Source organism: Oryza sativa, chromosome 12 (genome assembly GCF_034140825.1).
Source record: "Oryza sativa Japonica Group chromosome 12, ASM3414082v1".
Lineage (NCBI taxonomy): Eukaryota > Viridiplantae > Streptophyta > Magnoliopsida > Poales > Poaceae > Oryza > Oryza sativa.
The window spans coordinates 15,255,517-15,278,413 of NC_089046.1; the positions used below are offsets into that span (position 1 = coordinate 15,255,517).

Below are 22,897 nucleotides of genomic sequence, written 5' to 3' on the forward strand. Positions count from 1 at the left end.
TCACACATTCTTGGAAATGTTTGAGATTACAGATTGAATAAACAGAGACGGAATGCAAATTTTCATGGATCAGAAGCCCAAATAGATAGATTAATTAATCTAAGTATGAGTAACATAACTGTTTTTCTGTCCCTCTACCAATATAAAACGACAGAACTCCTTTCCGCTTCAAAAAAAAAAAGAAGAAAAGTAACTTAAACGGCTTCAGCCAGCTTTTGTCTAAAATGTAGGAGTAATAATACTAAAAGATTGAAATTATGATGATTCAGTACCAAACGAGCATATGAAAAATCTTCAGATCACTATTTCTCTACATGGTTACACAAATCTGAAACCATTCCATGTATGTTGACCAATTGTTGCATCCAAATAAAACAAAGAGGCAAACTGTTTTGCACTCTTAAATGAGGTTGATCTAGCCTGTGCCCATTATTTCATACACACATATTTCTTACTCAAAAAGAATAGGATAACAAGGTGGCACGGGATTTTATTCCAGCATCCAAGCAAGTCAGCCAGCATTATATTATTGGTCCCTCTTGACTCTTTTTCTCCAATGCAGATCCGAAAGCGGAACGACAGTGCAACATAGAGCGGTAAATTTAAAGAGATAATACTAGTTAGGTGTATGTGTAGGATCATCACAAAAGGCTTCTAAGGTTGTGTATTGTCAGAAGGCGAACACGGTGCCAGCAGGTGTTCAGGATCCCTCTAAGGTTCCATATGGTCTCCACGCTCTCAGGTTGCACATTTGCACTGGAATCAACCTGCATAGTTTGTGCCACAAGATTCAGTACATTTATATTAGAATGAACAATCCTGCAGCCAATATGTAAAATGGAACAGAAAAAACAACATTGAATTGCAAGTAGGACGAACTAGCAAGATAGCATACCGCTTTTACGATAACCTCCGTGTCACCTTTCACATCGATAACAGTCTTGAAGAGAACCCAAGCCCACTTGTCACTACTTATGTCACCTGCGACGTATGGTACACCTTCCTTTTGGTACCGGACAGCACCGAACCAAGTCTTGCCACCGTCAGTGGATATATCCACCCTCTCAATACCTCGGCCGCCTCCTGACAACGCATATCCAGTGACAGTCACCTGAAGAGCACAATAAGGCAAAGCGTTAGGGGTAAGTCATGAAGCAAAATGGAAATAAAAAAGCCCAGTTAAGAAGCTGAACTCACTTCTCCTGGAATGATGGCATTTGTGTCTTCCAAAGAGCATATGGCAGACTGAAATATCAGAGTCGGTCCAAAAGGTAATTAGTGCACACAATTTTTCAATATTATGCAATACAGTAAATTACTAGAGGAAATTACTGTTACAGTAAGGTTTTGCATGGCAAAATAGAATATATGACAATGTAAATTGGAAACAGAACTTCATGTAGTTTACTGTGTGATATTTAGATAAGCAGCACAAAATACGGATGCCATCCTCATTCCAATATGCTGTTGTATCGAAATGATGTATACTGGAAATTCCTTGTATACTCAGACTTTTCATGGTTAGGAACATGATGTTTTTTGTTTCTGAATTGCTCAATTTGCTATAGTTGCTCTTGCTCTTACTGTGTGGAAACAAGACGGTTAAGAATTAACACCTGAACTGGGTAGTCCATTTGGGGCTTCCTGGTTGACCACACAATATTGTCCCAATCAACAGATGGAGGGAACATTTTGTAATCCTTTTGCATAAAGAAACCCTGAAAATGAACGAGTTTCAAAAATCTTTTTGGCAAACTGAAAATATATTTACATATTGACAAGAAGTTAGATAATGCATACCTGACACTCTTCCTCAATTATGTCAATTCTGTCCAACCATTTGACTGAACGAGCACCAATCACACCTGGAACTACGACACGGAGAGGGTATCCATGATCACGCTTGAGCACCTTTGTAACAAAAACACATAATAGGGATATGATTAGAAAAATGCACAGATATATGAAATAACCAAATATCCTGATAGATGGATGTAAGGATGGTATATAAGATATAACCTATTATTATCTCCTATGGTCCTACCTCACCATTCATTTCATATGCAACCAGTACATCTGCTGCAGGATTTGTTGCATGGCCTAAAGAAATCGATGCTTTGTAAGGGCCACCTTTTTCCTCCTAATAATATTTTGAAAAAGATGTTATAGAAAAAATAACTAAAGCTGTCATATATATATTTTTTTTTTTCATAAATGAAGTCTCAAGAAACTCACAGGGCACTGATCTACACTAGTGAACTCAACATGCTTTCCTCCTGATGGAGTAATTTCAGTATGATATGGCACACCAATGAGCTGAAGGACATCAGATAACTTAGCTCCTCCCCATGTCGCTAAAATGAAGCACATAAATTCAGTGACAGTGAATATGATGATTATGCATCGAAGACAGTAAAAAAGTGCAGAAGAATTAAGTTAAACATTTACAGCACATCCTTTATCAATCTCATGGAACTCACTTCTATTCAAAATTGCAGCTAAGATCATATAAGACAGGTTTCCTTATTACATTGGTGAGTGATGACAACTTCCTATACACACTTAACTGGAGAATGTCCATGCATCTTTTTTCTTTCTTTCTTCCTTTTGCCGTATTCCACCACGCTAATAGTAAGACACAAAGAAGATTGAGAAGTGAAGCACACTAACCATTCCCGAGAGCGCAGACATCCCATCCGACGCCTCTCACCTTCCTGCTCTTGCTCATTTCGGTCCTCCTGTTCCCTGCACACTGAACCAATCGAAACCATGTCACACAAAATTCGGCCCTAAGAATCCACACACACACCACCAGTCCACCAGGACACCAAAATCCACCTGCAGAGTGGCAGTGACATTGTACTTGGGCAGCTTCCTGCACACAAAGAAAGCACGAAAAAACTCGATCACCTCTCAGGCATATCATCAAACAGAAGGCATGCATAGCACAGCCACGATGACTGACACACGACTCACTTGATGTCATTCAGATAAAGCTTCGCTGGCCTCTCTATCAGACCGGCAACCGTCACATAGTAGCTGCAAATCCACAAAACAAAAGACTGAAACCATTTTAAGTTGAAACTAAGAAGGTGACAAAAATAAATCAGGCAAAGAGAGGAAATACAAATCAAGAACCGTACCTGTCGATGTCGTGGAGGATGGGGATGGGGCCATGGTTCCTCTTGAGGAAGAGATCCACGGGGGTGATGTAGGACGCCACGAGGTCCCGCCTCGTCGCCTCCGCATTGAACGGCTCCTGCACGCATCCATCGCCCCCCAAAAAACACATTTTACTTGCGCGACAAAAGAACTCAACGCGAGTACGTACGAGTAGAAACTCAAGGAAGAAGATGCGATTCTTGCTGCTGCGATCACGGCCGGCACCTTGGCGTTGATGCGCAGGGAGGGGTGGCGGGTGGGCTCCTGGGAGTAATCGGAGGGGCCTCGCAGCGCTCCCTGCCGCATCGCCATCGCTGCTGCTTCTCTCTTGGTTTGGAAATTGGATGTTGTTGCCAAGGCGGCAGAGCCAACGCAACGGCTTTTAAAGGGGATCCATTTCCAGCTCTCTCTCTCTCTGGTGCGATGGTAGTACAAACTTAACAAGAAGACTTTGTTTCTTCTTTTTTTTTGTGAGGAGACAAAAAAAAATAAAAAGAAATTTTCTTGGTAACTTTAAAGTACAAAGTTTTGATTTTGTTTTTCTGCGGGGATGAGGTAGGAATGTCCAAATTCAATGTACTAAAATATGTCACATCCACTTAAAAATTATTATATTTTGGGATAGAGGGAGTAGATAGCATTATCACACCTAATGTTCATTATGATACTCGTTCCTTTTATGTCTGGTATGTGGAAGAAGTTTATTTGTCAAGTATTAGTGCATTAGTTGGAATTTTTTACATCCTCCAAAACAGAGTGGTCTCCTGCTTCTATTGTAGTGTAGTTGCGTAACTAACAGACTTTATAAATGTTCTTATTAGGATATGTGTGTATAGGTTGGAAAGTTATAACTAGGATATTATTTTAATAAATGTATAGGTCTGGTACATGTTAAACTCCTTAAGATGTACTTCCTTCGTTTAAAATTATAAGTCGTTTTAATTTTTTTTCATAGTCAAACTTGACCCACCATATATAGAAAAAATTAGTAATTACTATAGCACCAAACTAGTTTCATCAAAACTAACATTTAACACATTTTAAAAGTATGCTTGATTCATGTTGAAAATAGTTATATTTTTCTATAAATTTGATCAAACTTAAATTAGTTTGACTAGGGAAAAGTGAAAACGACTTATAATATACAACGGAGAGAGTATTTTATTTGATTTATTTAAAAATAGTCAAAATACTGACTTAGGCCATCGTTCATTTTCCACTGTATTTTTGCAAATTTGCACATATATGTTCATCCAATCATCTTCAACAGTTTTGAAGTTTGTTTGACTTGTGCCTTGCATTTGTGCCGTTCTACAGGTACTCTATAAAAGCCTAGTCAAGTTTGCCTTGTATTAGCTGACCATACATCTCTCTCAACCCTGAATGTATTTGGTAAATGCAAATGTGCCTCTGTATCATGGAATTCCTTTTCCAGCATGTGTTATAATTAGTTGATCCTAGCTAACAATTGGAATTATGTTTCTAATTATCATTGAATTCCAAGTTGCAAGAGTTTTGCACGACATACTAACATAAGTATATAGAAGCGTGTGCTTGCATTTGCATATTGAGAGTTTTTTTTTTAAGTCAAGTGTGACTTGTAAAGTGCTCCATGAAGTCATCACAGACATCATCTGCCTGCATTTCCCGATGCCGTTCACTGTACTGACTAACTTCATCTGGATCTTCTGTTGCACCCAGCTTTATAGCTTCGCTAGCTACGAAAATATTGATAAACAACCCATTTAAATTATTTAAATAGTTAATTAGATCGTGCCATAGTAAATATATCATATTAAAAAAATACTATTACCATTCACGAAACCTACTACGTGCCATTGAAATTTTAAAAAATTCCAACCATGCCTCTCGGTCATGATTTTTGTCAACCTCCATCCATCAGGAACACTAATGCCCGTTCAAAGTGGGCGGTGAAGACAAGCTTGGAGGATGTCGGTGACGCTCTTGGATACACGCGGACTCATGGTAGGAGCAGTCGGAAAATAGAATGGGAGAAGTAAGGCAGCCTGGGTTGTCGAGTAAGTGGCAAAGCTCATCGAGGTCAATATTGTCATGTCCCCGACTCTAAGTTTTTGAAAAATTATGTTGTCCATAAGTCACTATATTGAGTTGAAGTACTGTTACACAAAATAGCATAATAGCCCCTCCTATTCTTCGTTCAAGCTTCCCAAGTTTAACAAAGCTAGACAAGACTGAAATGGTATAATAAATTAACATAATATCTCTCGTAGTCGCCACGGCCTTCGTTCTTGTGCATGTATACATAGACACACACTACACACTAGCCTTCTAGTAGTCACCAACACAGCAAAGAACTGCATGCTCGTACTGACAAACAATCCAGAGCAAACATGACAAGGTAGGTAGCAGGTGGGCGTGTGGCCATTATTAAATTATTATGTCTCAGGAAAGAACAAAACAAACGCAGTTCCCATCGTTTGTCCAGATCAGGATCGGCCTTTCGTTGTTGTGATACGCTATAGATTATGCTTAGTTCTAGACTCTTTGCACATATCGCCCAGTGAGTTGCGCCCCTAGTTTTTGATCCTTTGCCTCCTGCGCCAAAAACAGTGGTTTTGCGAAGCAGCAGTTAATAATGCGTAAATTAGCCTCAGAAATGTCCCTGAATTCATTTCATATTCTCTGGAGAAAAAATTAATGCCCGTGTGTTTAATTGTTTGTAAAATAGTGTTTCTTCACTGCACAATAGAACTGAACTATATAGTTAAGTTCTTAAAATCCTATAGCATTAGCAGCTAGCATTTGGATTTTGCAAAAGAGTATTGAATAGATATAATTTGCTCATCATTGATATGAATTAGAGATGAAAACGGATCGGATACGGACGGATAATACTCATACCATATTCATTTTCATTTTTTTTACCGGATATAGAAACGAACACGAATAGCTTGGATACGGAAACAAATACGGATTATCTCGAATATGAATAAAAATCGAATATGATCGGACACGAATACGGAAACAATTTTATCTTAGAACACGAAAACCAACTCAACTTCTAGTAGAAACAAATATCATCATATATAATTAGCTCATTTTTTATAAAAATATAGTATTATTTATATTTTTTAAAAAATTAAATAATATTAGTAGCAGGGACTAATGTTAAAAGATAGACTACTTTTAAAATTTCAAAAGGTATATTGAACGTCATTGAACTATAAAAAAAATATGGTATGTCTCATGGCTTCTGCGGATATCCGAATAGCACTATTCATCGGATATCCGTATCCGACAGAAACCCCGATACCATATTCGTATTCGGGAAAAAAATATCCGTATTCGTGTCTACATCCGAACTATTCGAGAATTATCCGATCCGAAAGGTACCTGTATTCGTTTTTCTCCAGTGTGAACAGAAACTATCCGCTCCAATTTCATCCCTAGATATGATGCCTTGTATAGCTTTAGAACTACTACTTCGATTTTCAAATATAACTCATTGATATTTGAGCATTCAATCTAGCTAGTTCCTTTTGTTGATCCTTATTCGCGTTTGTCAGGGTTACGAATAAGGTATACCCTCTACCCTTGGATGTATGTTGTATACCAATATGGTATACCTGTGCATATACGGGCAGTTTCTGTATACGTTAAGGAAATCTATCGCGTGGCAGAAATAGAATCCATACATGGGAGAACTCCTACGCGGACAAGACTGGGTCGTTACCATATCGTGTGGGGTCCGATATCTCCGAGTTCGACTTAGAGATCAATTGATCCGCGGTATAAAAGGGACCCCCCGGGAGGACCTAAGGCATCGAATCTCACCGCCAACACATCCACCACAGCCTACGAAGTCGGAGCCTACAGGAGCCAAATCGCCGGGTGATCTAGTCGAACCAACTCGACTATGGTCTCGTCGGCATCATCGAGTTCTGTTATTCCCTTTGTAATCTGTGGTTTCCATCATATAATCCCATATCAACTGGATTAGGGCTATTACCTATCAAGAGGCCTGAACCAGTATAATCCCTGTTTCCTGTTTGCTTGATGTCGTACTACGTAGATCCTCGTACCAGCGTACCCCAATACCCTCTATATCCAGTCTACGGGTATCCCCTGTCGACAGCGTTGTCAACTAAATTTTATTCCCTTCGATTCAAAATATAGCAATTAGATACTATCTAATACTATATGTGTTAACAGTGAAATTTAGTAAGCCCTGAAGTCATCATCTGCCTAGAGTCAATATCAACTTCAAAGTCCTAGAATCGGCTGATGAGAATTATCAAGTCGCCAATAGTCGTATTCTTACTATATTCGGTTAAGGAAATTAATCAATTAAAGGAAGCTTATCTAGAAGAGACCAAATTCAAGCAGGATGTGATATGTCAGTTTATCTATTAATTAGTAAGAGTCTGCTAGTTTCCTTTTATCTTTAGGAAAGTGTGTTTAATGTCTTATAAGGACTTTATGTTTTCCTTTTATCTTTAGGAAAGTTTCTTTATTGCCCAAGAAAGACTCGTATCTACCCATGGGTATAAATATGTACACCCGGGGTCATTGTAAACTATCTCCACGATCAATACAAATTTGCCACCCTTTTAACTTTTCTAGTTTTTCGACGAGTTTATACTTGTCATGGCTGTTTGCATCGGCACGGCTAGGGCTTCAACACTCTAATCTTGTAAATGTAAGCACCTGTTTGTCATATATCTTAGTTAACTAGTTTGATAGCTCGATTTACTTATATCGGTTGAGATTCGTTTTAGGGTTTATGTCGGTATCGGCTAAATCGCTTTACCAGGTTAGATTAACTAAGGTATCTACCACCCTGAAAATCAGTCAAATCCTTGATTGTCTAGATATTATGTTTTTTTTCATACTTAGTGCTGCATCAGTTAATTTTTATCTACTAAGTCATGATTAGAACCATAATCTCTAACCCGCTTCTTGATTTCCAATAAGGGTTAACCCACATGCCTTCCTCGCCATCCTGCAATCCGGCTCATTGATTTTGTCATAGAGCGGTTGGAGGTCCCTTCTTCATAGCCTAGTTGTGGTAAGAAGGAGCCCTAGGTACTTCATCGGGAAGGAGGCCCGCGTAGCTGGCGTGCCATCAAGGATGCCGTCCAGGTCTAAGCTATCACATCGAATCGGTGCCACCTGTGACTTTTGCAGGTCTGTACATAATCCCGTTGCTTGTCCAAAGTGGTGGAGTAGGTCGGAGAAGGCCTGAACATCCTCTTTGCTTGGGTTTGTGAAGACAGTCGCGTTATCGGCGTACATGGACGTGCAAAAGCGTACTGCTCTGCCTCGTAGCTTACTGATCAGCCCTATTTGAGTGGCTTTTTGAGCATTCGTTATAGGGGATCCATTGCCAAGATGAACATAAGCGGGGATAGAGGATCACCCTACTGCAACCCCTTTCCATGCCGAATCATTTGGCCCGGAATTCCATTGAGAAGGATATTTGATATGGAAATGGATAGAATGCCCGTTATCCTATTTTTCCATCTCTATGGGAACCCCCTATTATGCACTAAGGTTAGGAGGTAATCTCATTGCACCGAGTCGAAAGCCTTGGAGATGTCAAGTTTGAAGAGCAGAATCGATCTTCTTTTTCTATGGTGCTTTCTCACCATGTTCATGACGTACATGAAATTGTCATGTATACTTCGGCCTCAGATGAAAGCGCTTTGGTTTGTCGAGATCATCGAATGCATGAGCGGCTGCAATCTGATGGCCAACACTTTGGATAAGATTTTGACGAAGGCTTATTGGTCTATAGTCTCCAATTTCCTCCGCTCCATCTTTATTTGGAATAAGGACCACATTTGTAGAGTTGAGAAGATTTAGATGCACGTTTCTTACGTCGTACAGTCGCCTTCTGGATTTCGCCCTCCGTGAATGGTTCTTCTAGGCTGCTAATGTCTAGCGGGGTGATTCCTAGGAAAGGTCAGTTGAGATCGTGTGTTCTAGCCTCAGGCCGGCCCATTACGTGTTGGATGTGCTCAGCGATGGAGAGCTCCTTTTCTTTATGTGTGACGGCCCAACCACTCTGCTTGCGCAAACGATAGATGTGGTTTTTTCTTTTGCGTGCATTGATTTTGCCGTGGAAGTACTTCATGTTTGCATCTCCCTCTGTAATGTTTGTTACCTGCAGCCTGTTTTTCCCTTGCTCTTTCAATGACCGCAAAACCTAGGAGCCTTCTTTTCAGGGCCGCGCGGAGCCTGTGTTCTGCCTGTGTTAATTAGGTGTCGGCCCTCTTGGGCCACGTCAAATCGGTGGATTACGTCCAATGCCATGTGATATTTGAGCAAACGCCCTTTACACATCTTTTTAAAGCAATCATAGGACGTCTCATTTTGTTTGCTAGCTAGGCGGTGTAGAGGTTCGTGGTGTGTCGTTTGTTGAGTCCAAGCATGCAGGACCACCTCCTTGAATCATGATAGTCTTACCCAGAAGTTCTCAAATTTGAAGGTTCTCGGCTCCGTGGCCTGCCCGGGTTGGAGATAAGCAAGGGGTAGTGATCAGATATTCCAAAAGACAACGCATGGAGGATGTGATGCCCAAAGGTGAGGTCCCATTCCTCGTTGCAGAAGAATCTGTCCATCTTAACAAGTGTCAGCTAAACTCTCTCATTTCTCCAAGTGATTTTCCTATTTTGAAGGTGGATCTCTTTGAGCTCACAGTGGTTAAGAGCAGCACGGAACCGGCTCATTCACCTCAAGTTGAGGTTCGTGTTATTTTTTATCGTTTGCCTTATAAATCATGTTGAAACCAATTAATAGCCACAGCTCGTCATCCTCCGGCTTTGGCTGTGTTCGTCTAGCCAGTTCCCAAAAGGAACAATACGTACGGAAAACGGAGCGGTCTATTAGCGTGTGATTAATTAAGTATTTGCTATTTTTTAAAAAAAATGGATCAATATGATTTTTTAAGCAACTTTCGTATAGAAACTTTTTATTAAAAACACACCTTTAGCAGTTTGAAAAGCGTGCACGCGGAATACGAGCGAGAGGGGTTGGGAACTAGGAGCAACGAACACAGCCTTAGCCTCCTAATTCCTTGAAGGAAGTATTCCTTTCCTCTATGGCTCGTGGGCCTATAAACCGCCTACAGGAGGAAGCTTTATCCGAGCTGTTCAGTAGTGTGATTCTGGTCGTGATTGAGAAGTCTTAGTCTGATGTCGCGAACTTCGATCACACCAGAGCTCCAAAGAAGCAGGATGTGGCCCCCTAGCTGGTTCCATGCATTGTGTGGCTGTCCACTTGTATCCTCCGAGATATTTTGCCTGACCGTCATCTATCGCTGGCAGTCACCTCGCAGCATTGTTTCCATGGAAACAAGCTAGGTCGCATGTCGTTTCCGTCATCAGCTCATGTACCACGCGCGCTACTTGAGTTGTACATGAGCTGATGAAATATATGCAAAGTGTAGCGCGGTACATGAGCTGTATGCTCTGTGACCCGATGGACGCAGCCGTTCGGTGTCGATGAGTCCTTTTGGAGCAACAAAAGTACCCATCCGTCCCAAAAAAAAAAATCGAACTCTAGGTCTAAATCTAGACACACAAACCCAGGGTTTGATTTTTTCTGGGACATAGTAGTAAGAAGTAATTCTGCAGCATAGCATAGTTGACAACATAAAAGAGTAGAATGAGGATACACGCAAGCATGCGAAGCTAGCTTGCTCCTTGTTGCACGTCGACGAGGTCGATGATTCCGTCGCCCACCACCGCGTCAAGGTCGAAGATTGTCGTCCGCGCCGCGATGATTTGCGGGGGTAGCGGCCCACAAATTCCGCAAGCACCTCATCCAAAGAGGCCTCGTCGCGCAGCGGTCAAAGACGCTTCCGTAGGAACATAAGGCTATTCCCAACCCAATAACTAGGATGATGTCCATAGCATTAAATAAGCTGCCACCTAGGACGAAAAATGATGTGGCGAATAAATGAAGAAAGAGAAGAAAACCATATCTTGCATGAGACATAATTTCTACACAACATCCAAGACATCGTGTGGGATAAGTATGTATGGAATAGTTGTGTTTGCATTGGAAGAATAGTGCCTAGTACTAGTTTCTTGATGATAATGACGCGGAGTTTATAAAAACTATGTCTAGTGTCTTGGGTTGGGAATGGTCTAAATAGCCTTTCTCACCCAGAAAGCTACGGAGTACAAACGAGGTGAGGGTGCACAGGTGTACCCAGGCACCGACACGATGCGAAACGAAGTGTCAGAATAGGAGATTCAGATTCACCAAGAGGGAATCGGACGTAGACAGACTTGGTGCCCTGGGTAACACTAGTGTTAAACACAACACGTCGTGCAAACGTTGAAGGAGCTCCATCGAACAAGGTGCAATGTGGAAACTATCAGCCAGATCTTTCATTTCGGCACTGTATGAAATATATGCTTACATGAGGTCTGCGATAGAAGTTCACTTGCATGGTGTATGATCGTCACTACGGTACAACATCCAACAAAATGAGGTTCCGATCGCAGTTCAGATCACTCCGAGGACTCAATTAAGCGGGCGATCAGTTCATCCTGCAACAAGGGACAAAAGTTTGATTTAGCAAGAAAAGGAATTAGATGAGTGATCTCAAAATAAATGAGTGCTATTCTTTTTTGGTTCATAACTAAATGTTCAAAAGATAGACAGTAAAGTGAACAACCCTTCGAACGTGTGATATCCTTCATACTACCTCCTTCCTAAAATGTTTGACGCCGTTGACTTTTTTAAACATGTTTGACCGTTCGTTTTATTCAAAAAAATTTGTTAAATATGTAAACTATATGTATACATAAAAGTATATTTAACAATAAATCAAATGATAGGAAAAAAATTAATAATTACTTAAATCTTTTGAATAAGATGAACGGTTAAACATTTTCAAAAAAGTCAACGGCATCAAACATTTTGGGATGGAGGGAGTATTATTTTGTTTAATGGGCAGCGAATATAAGACTATTGTCTCCATATATTGACAACTTCTATCAGCCGGTGTTTAGCCTTTCAATACATGCCTTTCTACTCATCAAAGAAAGTACTCCATTTCAAATTCCAGTTTCCCTGTGAAATCCAGTGTCCGTAGGTGCAAACAGTGCTGATCATGGTTGGGGTGAGGGTTCTGTTTCTCATGCTATTGTTTATTTGTTTACAAGGTTCACTAATCATAGTTAGTCAAGAAAACACAACTGTGGCCCTAAAAACATCAAAACAATTGTATTTCCATTTCTGTAACTTGTGTGTTTGTGATTTCATCACCATACAAATTACCATTTGCCAATTAGATATCATATTGCATTAAAAATTTGAATGCCCACCAAAGCTGTCCAATATGGTCATGTCTCCTTCTGCATGGTTTGCACACATCATATCTAAAACCTTCAGTATATATCCTCAATCGTCAGCGCACCCAAACCAACATCCTCTCCACCATGTCTATTCAAGTAATCATTACCCTTCTGTATACCCTCTAAGCAAAATCCACCCCTCTCAAGTCCATCTAAGGCCTTGTTTAGTTGGGGAATATTTTCGGGTTTGGTTGTCACATCGGATATACGGATATACATTTGAAGTATTAAACGTAATCTAATAACAAAACAAATTACAGATTCCGCTAGGAAACTGCGAGACAAATTTATTAAGCCTAATTAATCTGTCATTAGCAAATGTTTACTGTAGCACCACATTGTCAAATCATGGCGCAATTAGGCTTAAAAGATTCATCTCACAATTTACACGTAAACTGTGTAATTGGTTTTTCTTTTTGTCCATAATTAATACTCCACGCATGTGTCCAAATATTTGATGTGATGGGTGAAAAGTTTTTGTTTTGGGAACTAAACAAGGCCTAATTCTACAGGCTACAGCTCCATCATTTATTATCCCCGGCCAAAGCCAAACCAAACCCAACCCTCCGCCACAATCTCCAGTTTTTTCCTTCCTGCATCAACTTTTCTCTAGTCAATAGCACCACACTTTGATATGATTCCACTACCACCATCTCTTACCCACCACAATCTGAGGGTTCCTTCCCTTTAATTCCAACACCATAATGGTCAGCACCACAGCAACAGTCGCCAACAGTACATTGTGCATGCTTCTGATGAAGCCAAACACCCTCACCCAAGCATATAACAAACTGCTCTACCTGATGACCCACCGCTAGGCTACCAGTCACCAGAGATCGAAATTCCAATTGCTAAAGTCGATCAATCAAAAAGATGTGAATATTTCTTGAAATTCAGGTATATGATTATCAACAATTCCAAACATATGATTTTTTATTTAAGCAGCGTGTTCCACACATGTATGATTCCCTTTTTTTTTAAAAAGACAACACAGCAGGGGAGGCCCCTGCTGTTAATGCTTTATTAATATAATGAAAAAAATATTTACAACAGAAATATTCACACTGGGACTCACTAGTCATAAATTTATGACTAGAAAACTAAAGTACTATTAAAATTTTCTAGATTTAAATGAGACAGCAGAACAATGTACCCTTGGGTGTCAAACGTCTAGCAATCTCCCAGGCATAAACAAGATTTTGCAAGTTCTTAAAACTGAAAGAGGGAGTTACAAAATTAAGCATTTTCTGTACTTACCTTTTTGCCTTTTGGTGAGAGCCCTCTCTCTTTCAGAAGAATACGCAACTTCTCCACCGTAAATGATTGGAGCGTCTGCTCAGAAAAAACAGATCCCAATTCCCCTGCAAGATCAAAGTTGATATTATATTCAATAGTACTAAAATGATTGATGCTCAGAATTTTGTGGATTATGTTGTTCTCAAGATAATATTGATGCTCAGATGATGAGGGAAAATACCTAAAAAAAGGTGTTAACTGAATAATCTATGTACAATATAGGTCAAAATCTTTTTTTTCAAAAACATATGGAATCTTATTGTTATTCAGAATTCTAATTTGGTACAAGAAAACTAGGCTTGCACAGTTAGAGCAGACTTTAATCATCTGAAATTATTCTGAGTTTCACTATTTATTCAGATCATATACAAAGGGATATACACAATAAATTTGCTAGTGCCATCTCAAAGAAGGGTAACTTGGAAAATACCACTGCAAACTTGGGCTGGTAAATGCCATTGCAAAATCTGTGAATTGCAAAATACCACTGCTGTCCATTTTGTCCATCCAAAAGTAACGGCGGGTCCTATTTTGGGGAGAACATTGAAAATGTAAAAACTACCCTGGTTTGTTTCTTGTTCTGTATTATTTCTTCTTCTCTAGTCCTCTAATGTACAGTCAGTTGGAAATCAATCTCTCTTCCATCTGGCCCCTACTTTTTAGAACGTCATCCTCAGGCCATGCACTGGGTTGGAGGAAGTGGGCAGCGGCTGATGGGCACATTACATGGAGTACATCAAAGGAAGGAAATAAGAAAATAGTTCGGCCTGCATGATTGTTCATTTGAGGCCTTTGGATGGAAAATATCACAGCAAATGTTATTCTCCAGCTTATGTGACATTTGCGTGGTATTTGGCAGTGCGTTCCTTTAATTATCTACCAGTACTCAGTATTAAAACCACATCATTGGTTTCTCAAATTAATCAATTTTACCAACAAAACTATCATAATGTTATTTATATTTTAAGATTTTGATATATGACGTAGTAGCCATATTGGAATTTATACTTGGATACTTCAATTTAAGATGTATTGATTTCTTACTTCATATAACTAAGCTGGCCAGAAGCATCACTGTAGTCAGAAAAAGAAACAAATGTTGCATCGTATTATAAAAACAAAATATGTATACAACTGTCTAAATGCTTCTGAAAATTCAGGAAATAGGTCATATAATAGCAACATAAAAGTTAGCAAAGCGACAATGAATCACGCAATTTTTGCTATCTGCATCAGCTATAGTTTCATAAATGCCCTCAGTGCCATTTTTTTTACAGAAAAGTACCACTCAAAGTAGAGTACCAGTTTATTTGTCCTATAATAACTTCAACTTCTCACCCAAATTAAGGGCAAGTTCTAAAGAGCTGATTAAACTTAGCTATTCCTCGATTTCCGTTAACACACTTTTCAAACTACTAAATGGTATGTTTCTCTCATCTCAAAAAAAAAATGGTATGTTTCGTGCGGAAACTATCTATGTAGAAGATGCTTTAAAAAAAATAAATCCATTTTTCAAGTTTTTAATAATTAATACTCAATTATTCATATGCTAATTATGTTTCTCATTTTGCATGCAGCTAATCAGCCAAAACAATCCCATAAAAAGAACACGGCCTAAGGTGTGTTCTTTCCCATGGGTTCCCAACCCATCTCCCTCGTTTTCCGCGTGCACGCTTTTCAAACTGCTAAACGGTACGTGTTTTGCATAAAGTTTATATAGGAAAGTTGCTTTAAAAAATCATATTAATCCATTTTTCAAGTTTTTTATAGGTAATACTTAATTAACCACGTGTTAATCTATCGCTCCGTTTTCCGTGCGAAGGGGAGGGGTTCGCAACCCCTCCAAAAGAACACAGCCTAAGTTTGACAACTCCAAATTTAAAGACCAAGAAAACAAAGGGAAAACAGCAATTTCTTTTCCAAGGAACTAACATTATTTACCTAACACTGCAAACGTACAACAGCAACAAATAAATTACTGATAAGCCTTTTCCTTCAATGCACATATTACTCATAAAACTATGCATGACTACTCATATAAGAAAGGGTGCAGAGAAGAATCAAATAGTTACCATGGGCAGATGACCCTGCCGTGCTGCCAGTGTTAGCTCTTTTAGATGGATTCTTGCCATCTAAAAGTCTGGAAGCAGACCTGATAAAAAAGAAGGAACATAAGCTACATGGAGGATAAAATTTAACTGACAATTGCAAGAAGTTTTAGGAGACAACTTCTCTACAAGTCAGCAATTGAAAAGAGTTGATTTTTGTCCTACTAGCTGGCATCACAAGCAATCTAAATGGCACAAAAATTCCAATGACAGAAAAGGCACCAAATCAAAATCTAAAAAAAAAAAAAACATAGGAGAACAATAGGTTTGTCTGGCATAACTTTTTTGTAATGCAAATGGCAGTAGCACACCGCCCTTCAATTAAATAGACTAGGGCATTCCCCAAGTTAATCCCAGGTCAAGGCATGTTTTCAGAGTTCGTCTGATAATTGCCTATCTTACAGTTTTAACTGTAGCCTAGCACTTGTATCATCCAAGAGACTACGATATGGATTTTACTTAGTTCATAGATTTTTTTTTAAAGGGAAACAAGTTTCCAAAATCATCCAACAGCTTGTATCAAATTGATGGCCTTCATGCAAAACAATGTTTCCATTGATATTTGACGAAGGTTCTGCAGATGGTTTTTGCTCAAAAAAATAGAGCTAAACTACATTCTGCTCAGGCAATAACTATGATGGATGAATTTCTGTTCAACAGATCGATAAAAATGACAGTAAGTCAATAGCTTAATATCAAGTGAGGAAAATGACAAACAACGCTAGATTAAGAAGCAAGTTCCAGGGAGGATTATTTGATCAAAAAAGTTTCAGGAGGGACATGCTCAGTTCACAAGTAACCATGTCATGAAGAAAATAATCTGAAGCTGTTAATTGAAACTCTAAAACTGAACATTGTACATTGCAAAAATGAGGTTCAATATTGTAAAGATGTCGTAAGAGCGATGTACCTTTTCCCCTTGCTGCTTTCTCCTGGAGTCCTTGATCCTACATCTTTTGCCTCATTTTTCTGTTTGCTCAACTGGAGAGATCTGATTAAAATGTTTGTGGTGTCTGTGTCTATAACTTGTCCCTCTAAAATGACAAAAACGGTGATCAGTCAATGAACAGAACAAAACAGCCTTAAAATGATCTGTTTGTGTCATCAGTAATCAGCTTTATCATAAGAACATAAGTAATGAAAATATGTAAAAGATCATGGTCTGACAATAGATCATATACTAACAACTGCCACTATAAAATGTAAATCATATACGTCCAAAAATGATATTCAAAAGATAAGACTCCCAAGAAACACATGGCAAAAGTTTTGTGACAGCAGCACAATGTCTCACTCGATCCGAAGAAAAAAAAAGCAACATCAGAAATTCTTCTCTGTAGCTTCATTTTTTCCTTAGGGACAGCTCACTTTAGGTAATCACTAGAAAACTCAAAGGCAGTAAAATTCACTCCCAAACACTACTAAATCTAAATTTCATTGAATGGAAAGCAAACCATTTATCCCCATTGCCAAGCTACTAAACTCCTACACTTTACATCCAGAAGATTTAAATCTATTTAACCACCAAAGAATGGTTCAGTACAATATTTCACAAACACCTGCAATTCTCACTCCGAAAACCTGTAAACTACTCCAGGAAACCATAAAATAAGCATGACAACAATCAACAGTGCCACCACAAATCCAAAGAACAAATATAGACTTTAGCTTTCCTGCAAGAGACATTCTGAGTAAACCCATAGAAATTCCAACTCTTAACATCAGCAAAACAAATTCAGTAACCACAAATTAAGCATGATGCCAACAGCATTGCCAATCGAAAGAACAAAACCTAGGCAAGATGACTGCGTTCTTACAAGGAAAATTCTACATAAAACCCTAGTAGAAAGGATCATCCTTCTACTTCAAATCTGTCTCTCCACAGTACACACCACTAGCACTACAATCAGCCCTCATTCCTAAAACAACAAATTAGCATCATCACAATAATAAAAGTAAAGCTTGATTATCCTAGAAAATCACAAACAAACCTGGAGGAGCGGTGTCGTGCAGGCAGACATAAACCGGGAGGCCTCCCTGCGCAAAAAATAATAATAAAAAATCATAAAAATCAGAGGGCTTTTCACAAGAACCCTTCTAACATGCCAAGAAAAAGGCTGGTCCATTTTAGGGGTGGGGGGGAACGAACGCACCATGCTGGACGCGATGCTGTCGGCGACGAAGTTGCCCCGCGAGGGGAGTCCGGCGAGCAGGCTCCCCGCCCGTGCCGCCTCCGCCGGCTTCCCGGCCGGCGACGAGCTCTTCCGGCCTCCGCCGCCGCCGCCATCGGCGCCCATCGCCCGTGCCCGTGGGTGAGCACCAATGGCTCCACCGCCCAGCGATTCGGAGACTGTGAGACAACAACTGAGGGTGGAATCCGGGAAGGAGAGGAGAAGATCTGAGCAAGCAGAGGCGGCAGGCAGCGAGAGGGAGGGGAAGAGGAAGAAGAGGAAAGGTTGGAGCTTTTCTCAAGAATTTTGGAAGGATTTTGGGGGGAAGGAGTTTGATTTTGTTTCTTTGTTTACCTGTGTTTAATTATTATTATTGTTGTTGTTGTTATTGCTATTATATACTCCCTCCATCTACTTTTGATAGTCATATTTCCAAATCTAAAAAATCTATTTTTGATAAGTATATTTCAATCCAACAACCTATCATCTTAATGTCTTTCTCGAATTTAATGCGTGATTCTCTATTCCTCCACACAAGATTGGCTACATAGGCATCGAGAAATGAAAATATTAATGAATCGCTTGTTCACGAGGAATGACTAGTAGCATGTTTAAATAGATGATAAGTAGAATCACTTATCGTTGGTCTGTGTGCCAAGATGAAATATGACTATCAAAAGTAGATGAAGGGAGTATACAGTAAGTAATAATATTAAGTGAAGACTTTCCAAAACCTAAGGTTTTGTCTTGTTTTTTATTTAAAAGAAATGGTTGTGGGATATAATAATAAAATCTAATAAACGAACTCTCCTGGTTTTTCAAAACTAGCTACTCCCTCCGTTTCATATTAGAATACTTTCTAGCATTGCTCATATTCATATATATGTTAATGAATCTAGATATATATAATATAAAACAGAGAAAGTACTAACTAGCTGCTTCTCATAATTCTAGGAATCAAGACTTTTTGCATTTAGTGTATAAAAGTTATAGCAAGTTTTTCTAAAATGCTATCTAGGCCAGGGTTTACGATTCCGACAGGCCCTTCCGTTTCGGGCACCGGCGGAATTCGGGATTTCGCGAAATCCGGTGAAAAACCGGTAAATTTCGAACAAATTTCATAAACCAAAATTTGAATACAAATTCCCTGAGTTTGCCGATAAGTTCTCAAAACCAGTCGGTTTTGGCGAAATTCAGATCGAAATCATCGAAATTTCGATCAGTAACTGGGCCTAGTACATGTATTCTGGCCCATGTAAGTGTTTTCCTTTTTTTTTAAATTCTTTATTCTTTTATTTTCTGAGCTAAGTTTTAGTAAACACATAATACATCATTTTTTAAAAAATTTATATCCTAATAGGTTATATGAATATCATAGTATTTATAAGATTTTTTTTCTTTTTTTTCTTTTTTATCAATTCAAATTTGAATTTGGATGAAACTCTTCGAAATCTTATATGGTTTCTACTTTTGAGCCTCATCGAAACGTCGAAATTTCGCGAAATCCAACCAGATTTCGTCGGAATCGTAAACCCTGATATAGGCAATATTAGATGTTGGGGTTGGTTTTCATAACAAAAACATGAGGTAGGAGTTAGGCCCCATTTGTTTGGTCCATTGGCTTCAGCAACTCTCTTGTTATTCGTTAGCATCTTTTTTCGAAGAGCGTGTTTTATGAAAATAAATTGTATATATAATTTTTTAAAAAAAAATCGAACAAATCCATCTTTTAAGTTTATTATAATTAATATTCATTTAGTTATACGCTAGTGATTTATCCCATTTTTCAAGTCTTCAACCGTTTGTACACCTAATTTAAACTTAGCCTTAGTTTTAAATATTTTTCAAAAACTAAAATACATCCTATAGGAATATAAATTAACATACATTTTATTAGATATCACCTATTGCTAAAGGTTAGAGATGCTTGATACGAAACTTCACACTGCTATGTTTTTGTAGCAATGGCTTTGTAGCAAAATAAAATAAAGGTTTTATAGTTTGAAACATTTTGTAGCAAGAGGGAAGCTTTGGAGGCTTGTTTATTTTAGCTCTTCTTTCTAAGATAGGGTATGTCCATTCTTAGTTAATGTTGTCGAATGATAACCGCGTCATGTCGAAGGACGTGGAAACCCGTTGGGTGGTTAGAATAGTAAAACAATATATTAATTGGTTAAAATTTTTGGGGTCCCCCATTACATGGCCCTATGGGGCTATTTATAATTCTAGTACAGGCTCATACCCACTATGGTTTGGTTAGTACAGGGGATTTTATATTGTTACCCTTATGATAGGGATATTACAATGGGTATACTGTGTCTTTTATCTTTATGGGCCCCGAGATGATCTTCCTGGGCTGGCCGTTAGGTGGTGAAGGGCCTCCATGGGCCACTAGGCCTCTCGGGACCTTAGCCGAAGGCATCTTCTACTCCAGACGACGGCTTCATGCTTCGCTTGACGGCCTTCGTCCTTGGTAAGCCTTCGGCCGGTCACCAAGCTTGGTGGCGAACCCATTGATCTTCATCGCCAGGCTTTGCCCGATTCTTAGTGACGAACCCCTTGGTCTTCGCCCTACGGCTTCGCCCGGGGGTTTCGCCCAAAAGACTTGACCGATATTTTTGATGGCTTAGGTGGTTTCGGCAGGTTAGTCGAAGGTCCTCATGACATACCTCCAAAACAGTTAATTTAATATATCATAAGGAAACTTTTGGTTGAGTTCATCTTATAATATAGTTCTTCCAGTTTTTATAATGTTTGATGTTGTTGACTTGTGGACATACATTTGGCAATTTGTCTTATTAAAAATTTGTGTAATTATTACTTATTTTATTGTGATTTGTTTTGTTATTAAACATATTATAAACATGACATATTTTTTTTCATATTTGCACTAGTTTTCTGAATAAGACCAATGGTGCATGGATGTTCAAAAGTGAATGGTGTTAAATATTAAAAACTAGAGGGAGTAGAAGTTAGGAATGTAATTTCATCTTCCATATCAAAAACTGCATGAAACTTCCAACTAAAAAATACAACATAACTCAAACTAAACAAATGCCACCTTCAACTATAAATGCTAAATTCACCTTCAAAACAAATTATTTTCAACTAAAATGTGCAATACTTTCAATTGAAGAAAAAATGTTTCCACAAGATTTCATTACTTGTAATCGCTGAGGGTGGCCTCAACTGCCATTAGCCTTCGTTCCCCTTCTCCTTTGTCTCTAGTGTTTGGCCAATGACAAGGGGAGGGAACCCTTTTTCGACTTACTCCAGTAAGGTTTTTAGGTTTCTTCCAAATAAAGTATTTAGAAGATTTAGGTATATTAGTTAGATTATGATTGGTCTTTTATGATGTCTATGAAGCTAGCATTGTCTAGAGTTTTTTACTTTCTTTTTCTATCTATTTATTGATGTTTGCATTTGGATCATTGATGAAGACTTAGGAATGTTTGTCTACCAGGTTGCGGATTGTCCGGTCAGTGGCAACAGCTTTGGTGTTTGGATCACTGATTTTTCTGGTGACTCCAACTTGTAGATTTGCCATGGTATTGGAGATAGTGCCCTATACACGTTCATATCTTTTATGGTGTTTCAATAATGTCGAGCATTATTGGTAGATAATGTCTTATACACGTTCATATCTCTTGTGGTGCCCTATACATTATCTTCTATTGTACCAACATGGTTTTAATCGTCTTTTTATATCGGTTATAATCAACCTTGTTATTTCTATCTACATGTATCAAGCTGGTAAAAGATTTGATCCTCCGTAAGGCCCAACAAGCCCAAATGCAACCATACCCCTTTTTTTTCTGAAATGTGTAGCCCAACCATATCTAGTTGGCACTTGAGCTTAGGGGCAAAAATAGTCCCACTAATACATGATGTGTACCCATAGAAAAGAGCGTTGTTGTACGTATGATTATTTTCATAGAAAAGAGCATTGTTGTACATATGATTATTTTCTACGATGGTTGTATGATGAAACGTTTCTCTCCTAATGTTTTTTCGATAAAACAGATCGCCTTTCACTGTTGAGCCCATATCGAAAGTCCAAGCTGTAACAGCCCTCCCCCCCAGAACCACGTAGCCAGTCCAACAGTCGGGCAGGCCCACTTACACATACCACTCCACTTACACTTTCGTCCTCGCTTCATGTAAAAAGTCCAAGTCCCGACGGACAGGCACACTTACATATACCACTCCACTTACATTTTCATCCTCGCTTCATGTAAAAAGTCCAAGCTGTAACAGCCCTCCCTCCAGAACCAGAACCGCGTTGCCAGACCAAACGACGGGCATGCCCACTTACACATACCACTCCACTTATACTTTCGTCCTTGCTTCGTGTAAAAGGGTTAACCTGGCATGGTTGGAGGGAAGAGGCTTTATAAGTTGATTCCACTCATGCTAAACTAGCAATGTGGTACTAAACATGCGCACACAGCTCACATGGGCCACACAGGCCTTATCCTAATTGGGCCAGGATGTCACATACACCCCTCCTTAAAGGACCCGACGTCCCCGTCGGTCCAACTTACCCATCCAACCGACGGACAGGCCCACTTATACATACCACTCCACTTATACTTTCGTCCTCGCTTGGTAGGCCCACTTACACATACCACTCCACTTGTACTTTCGTACTCGCTTCGTGTAAAAGGGTTAACCTGACATGGACTTCGTGTAAAAAGTCCAAGCTGTAAGAGCCTTCCCTCCAGCCAGCCCAACCGACACACAGGCATAGCGCACGCCGCGTAGCCAGCCCAACCGATGGGCGGACCCACTTGCACATACAACTCCA

General features: G+C 39.2%; 2 protein-coding genes across 2 annotated transcripts; both read right to left on the minus strand.

Moving 5' to 3' along the window:
- Positions 1 to 282: 282 nt before the first annotated feature.
- On the minus strand, positions 283 to 3,517 carry LOC4352143 (sulfite oxidase). Its single transcript, XM_015763051.3, has 12 exons — positions 3,388 to 3,517; positions 3,144 to 3,259; positions 2,977 to 3,039; positions 2,839 to 2,875; positions 2,671 to 2,752; positions 2,236 to 2,354; positions 2,045 to 2,140; positions 1,801 to 1,911; positions 1,617 to 1,718; positions 1,198 to 1,245; positions 896 to 1,111; positions 283 to 767 (listed from the first exon to the last, which is right to left on the minus strand). The coding sequence occupies exons 1-12, from the start codon at positions 3,472 to 3,474 to the stop codon at positions 642 to 644; spliced, it is 1,203 nt and encodes a 400-aa protein (XP_015618537.1). The 5' UTR covers positions 3,475 to 3,517; the 3' UTR covers positions 283 to 641.
- An 8,002-nt stretch (positions 3,518 to 11,519) lies between these two features.
- LOC4352144 (protein LOWER TEMPERATURE 1) lies at positions 11,520 to 18,398 on the minus strand. Its single transcript, XM_015763187.2, has 6 exons — positions 18,073 to 18,398; positions 17,911 to 17,956; positions 16,830 to 16,953; positions 15,884 to 15,963; positions 13,773 to 13,876; positions 11,520 to 11,705 (listed from the first exon to the last, which is right to left on the minus strand). The coding sequence occupies exons 1-6, from the start codon at positions 18,214 to 18,216 to the stop codon at positions 11,667 to 11,669; spliced, it is 537 nt and encodes a 178-aa protein (XP_015618673.1). The 5' UTR covers positions 18,217 to 18,398; the 3' UTR covers positions 11,520 to 11,666.
- Between the last annotated feature and the right edge of the window lie 4,499 nt (positions 18,399 to 22,897).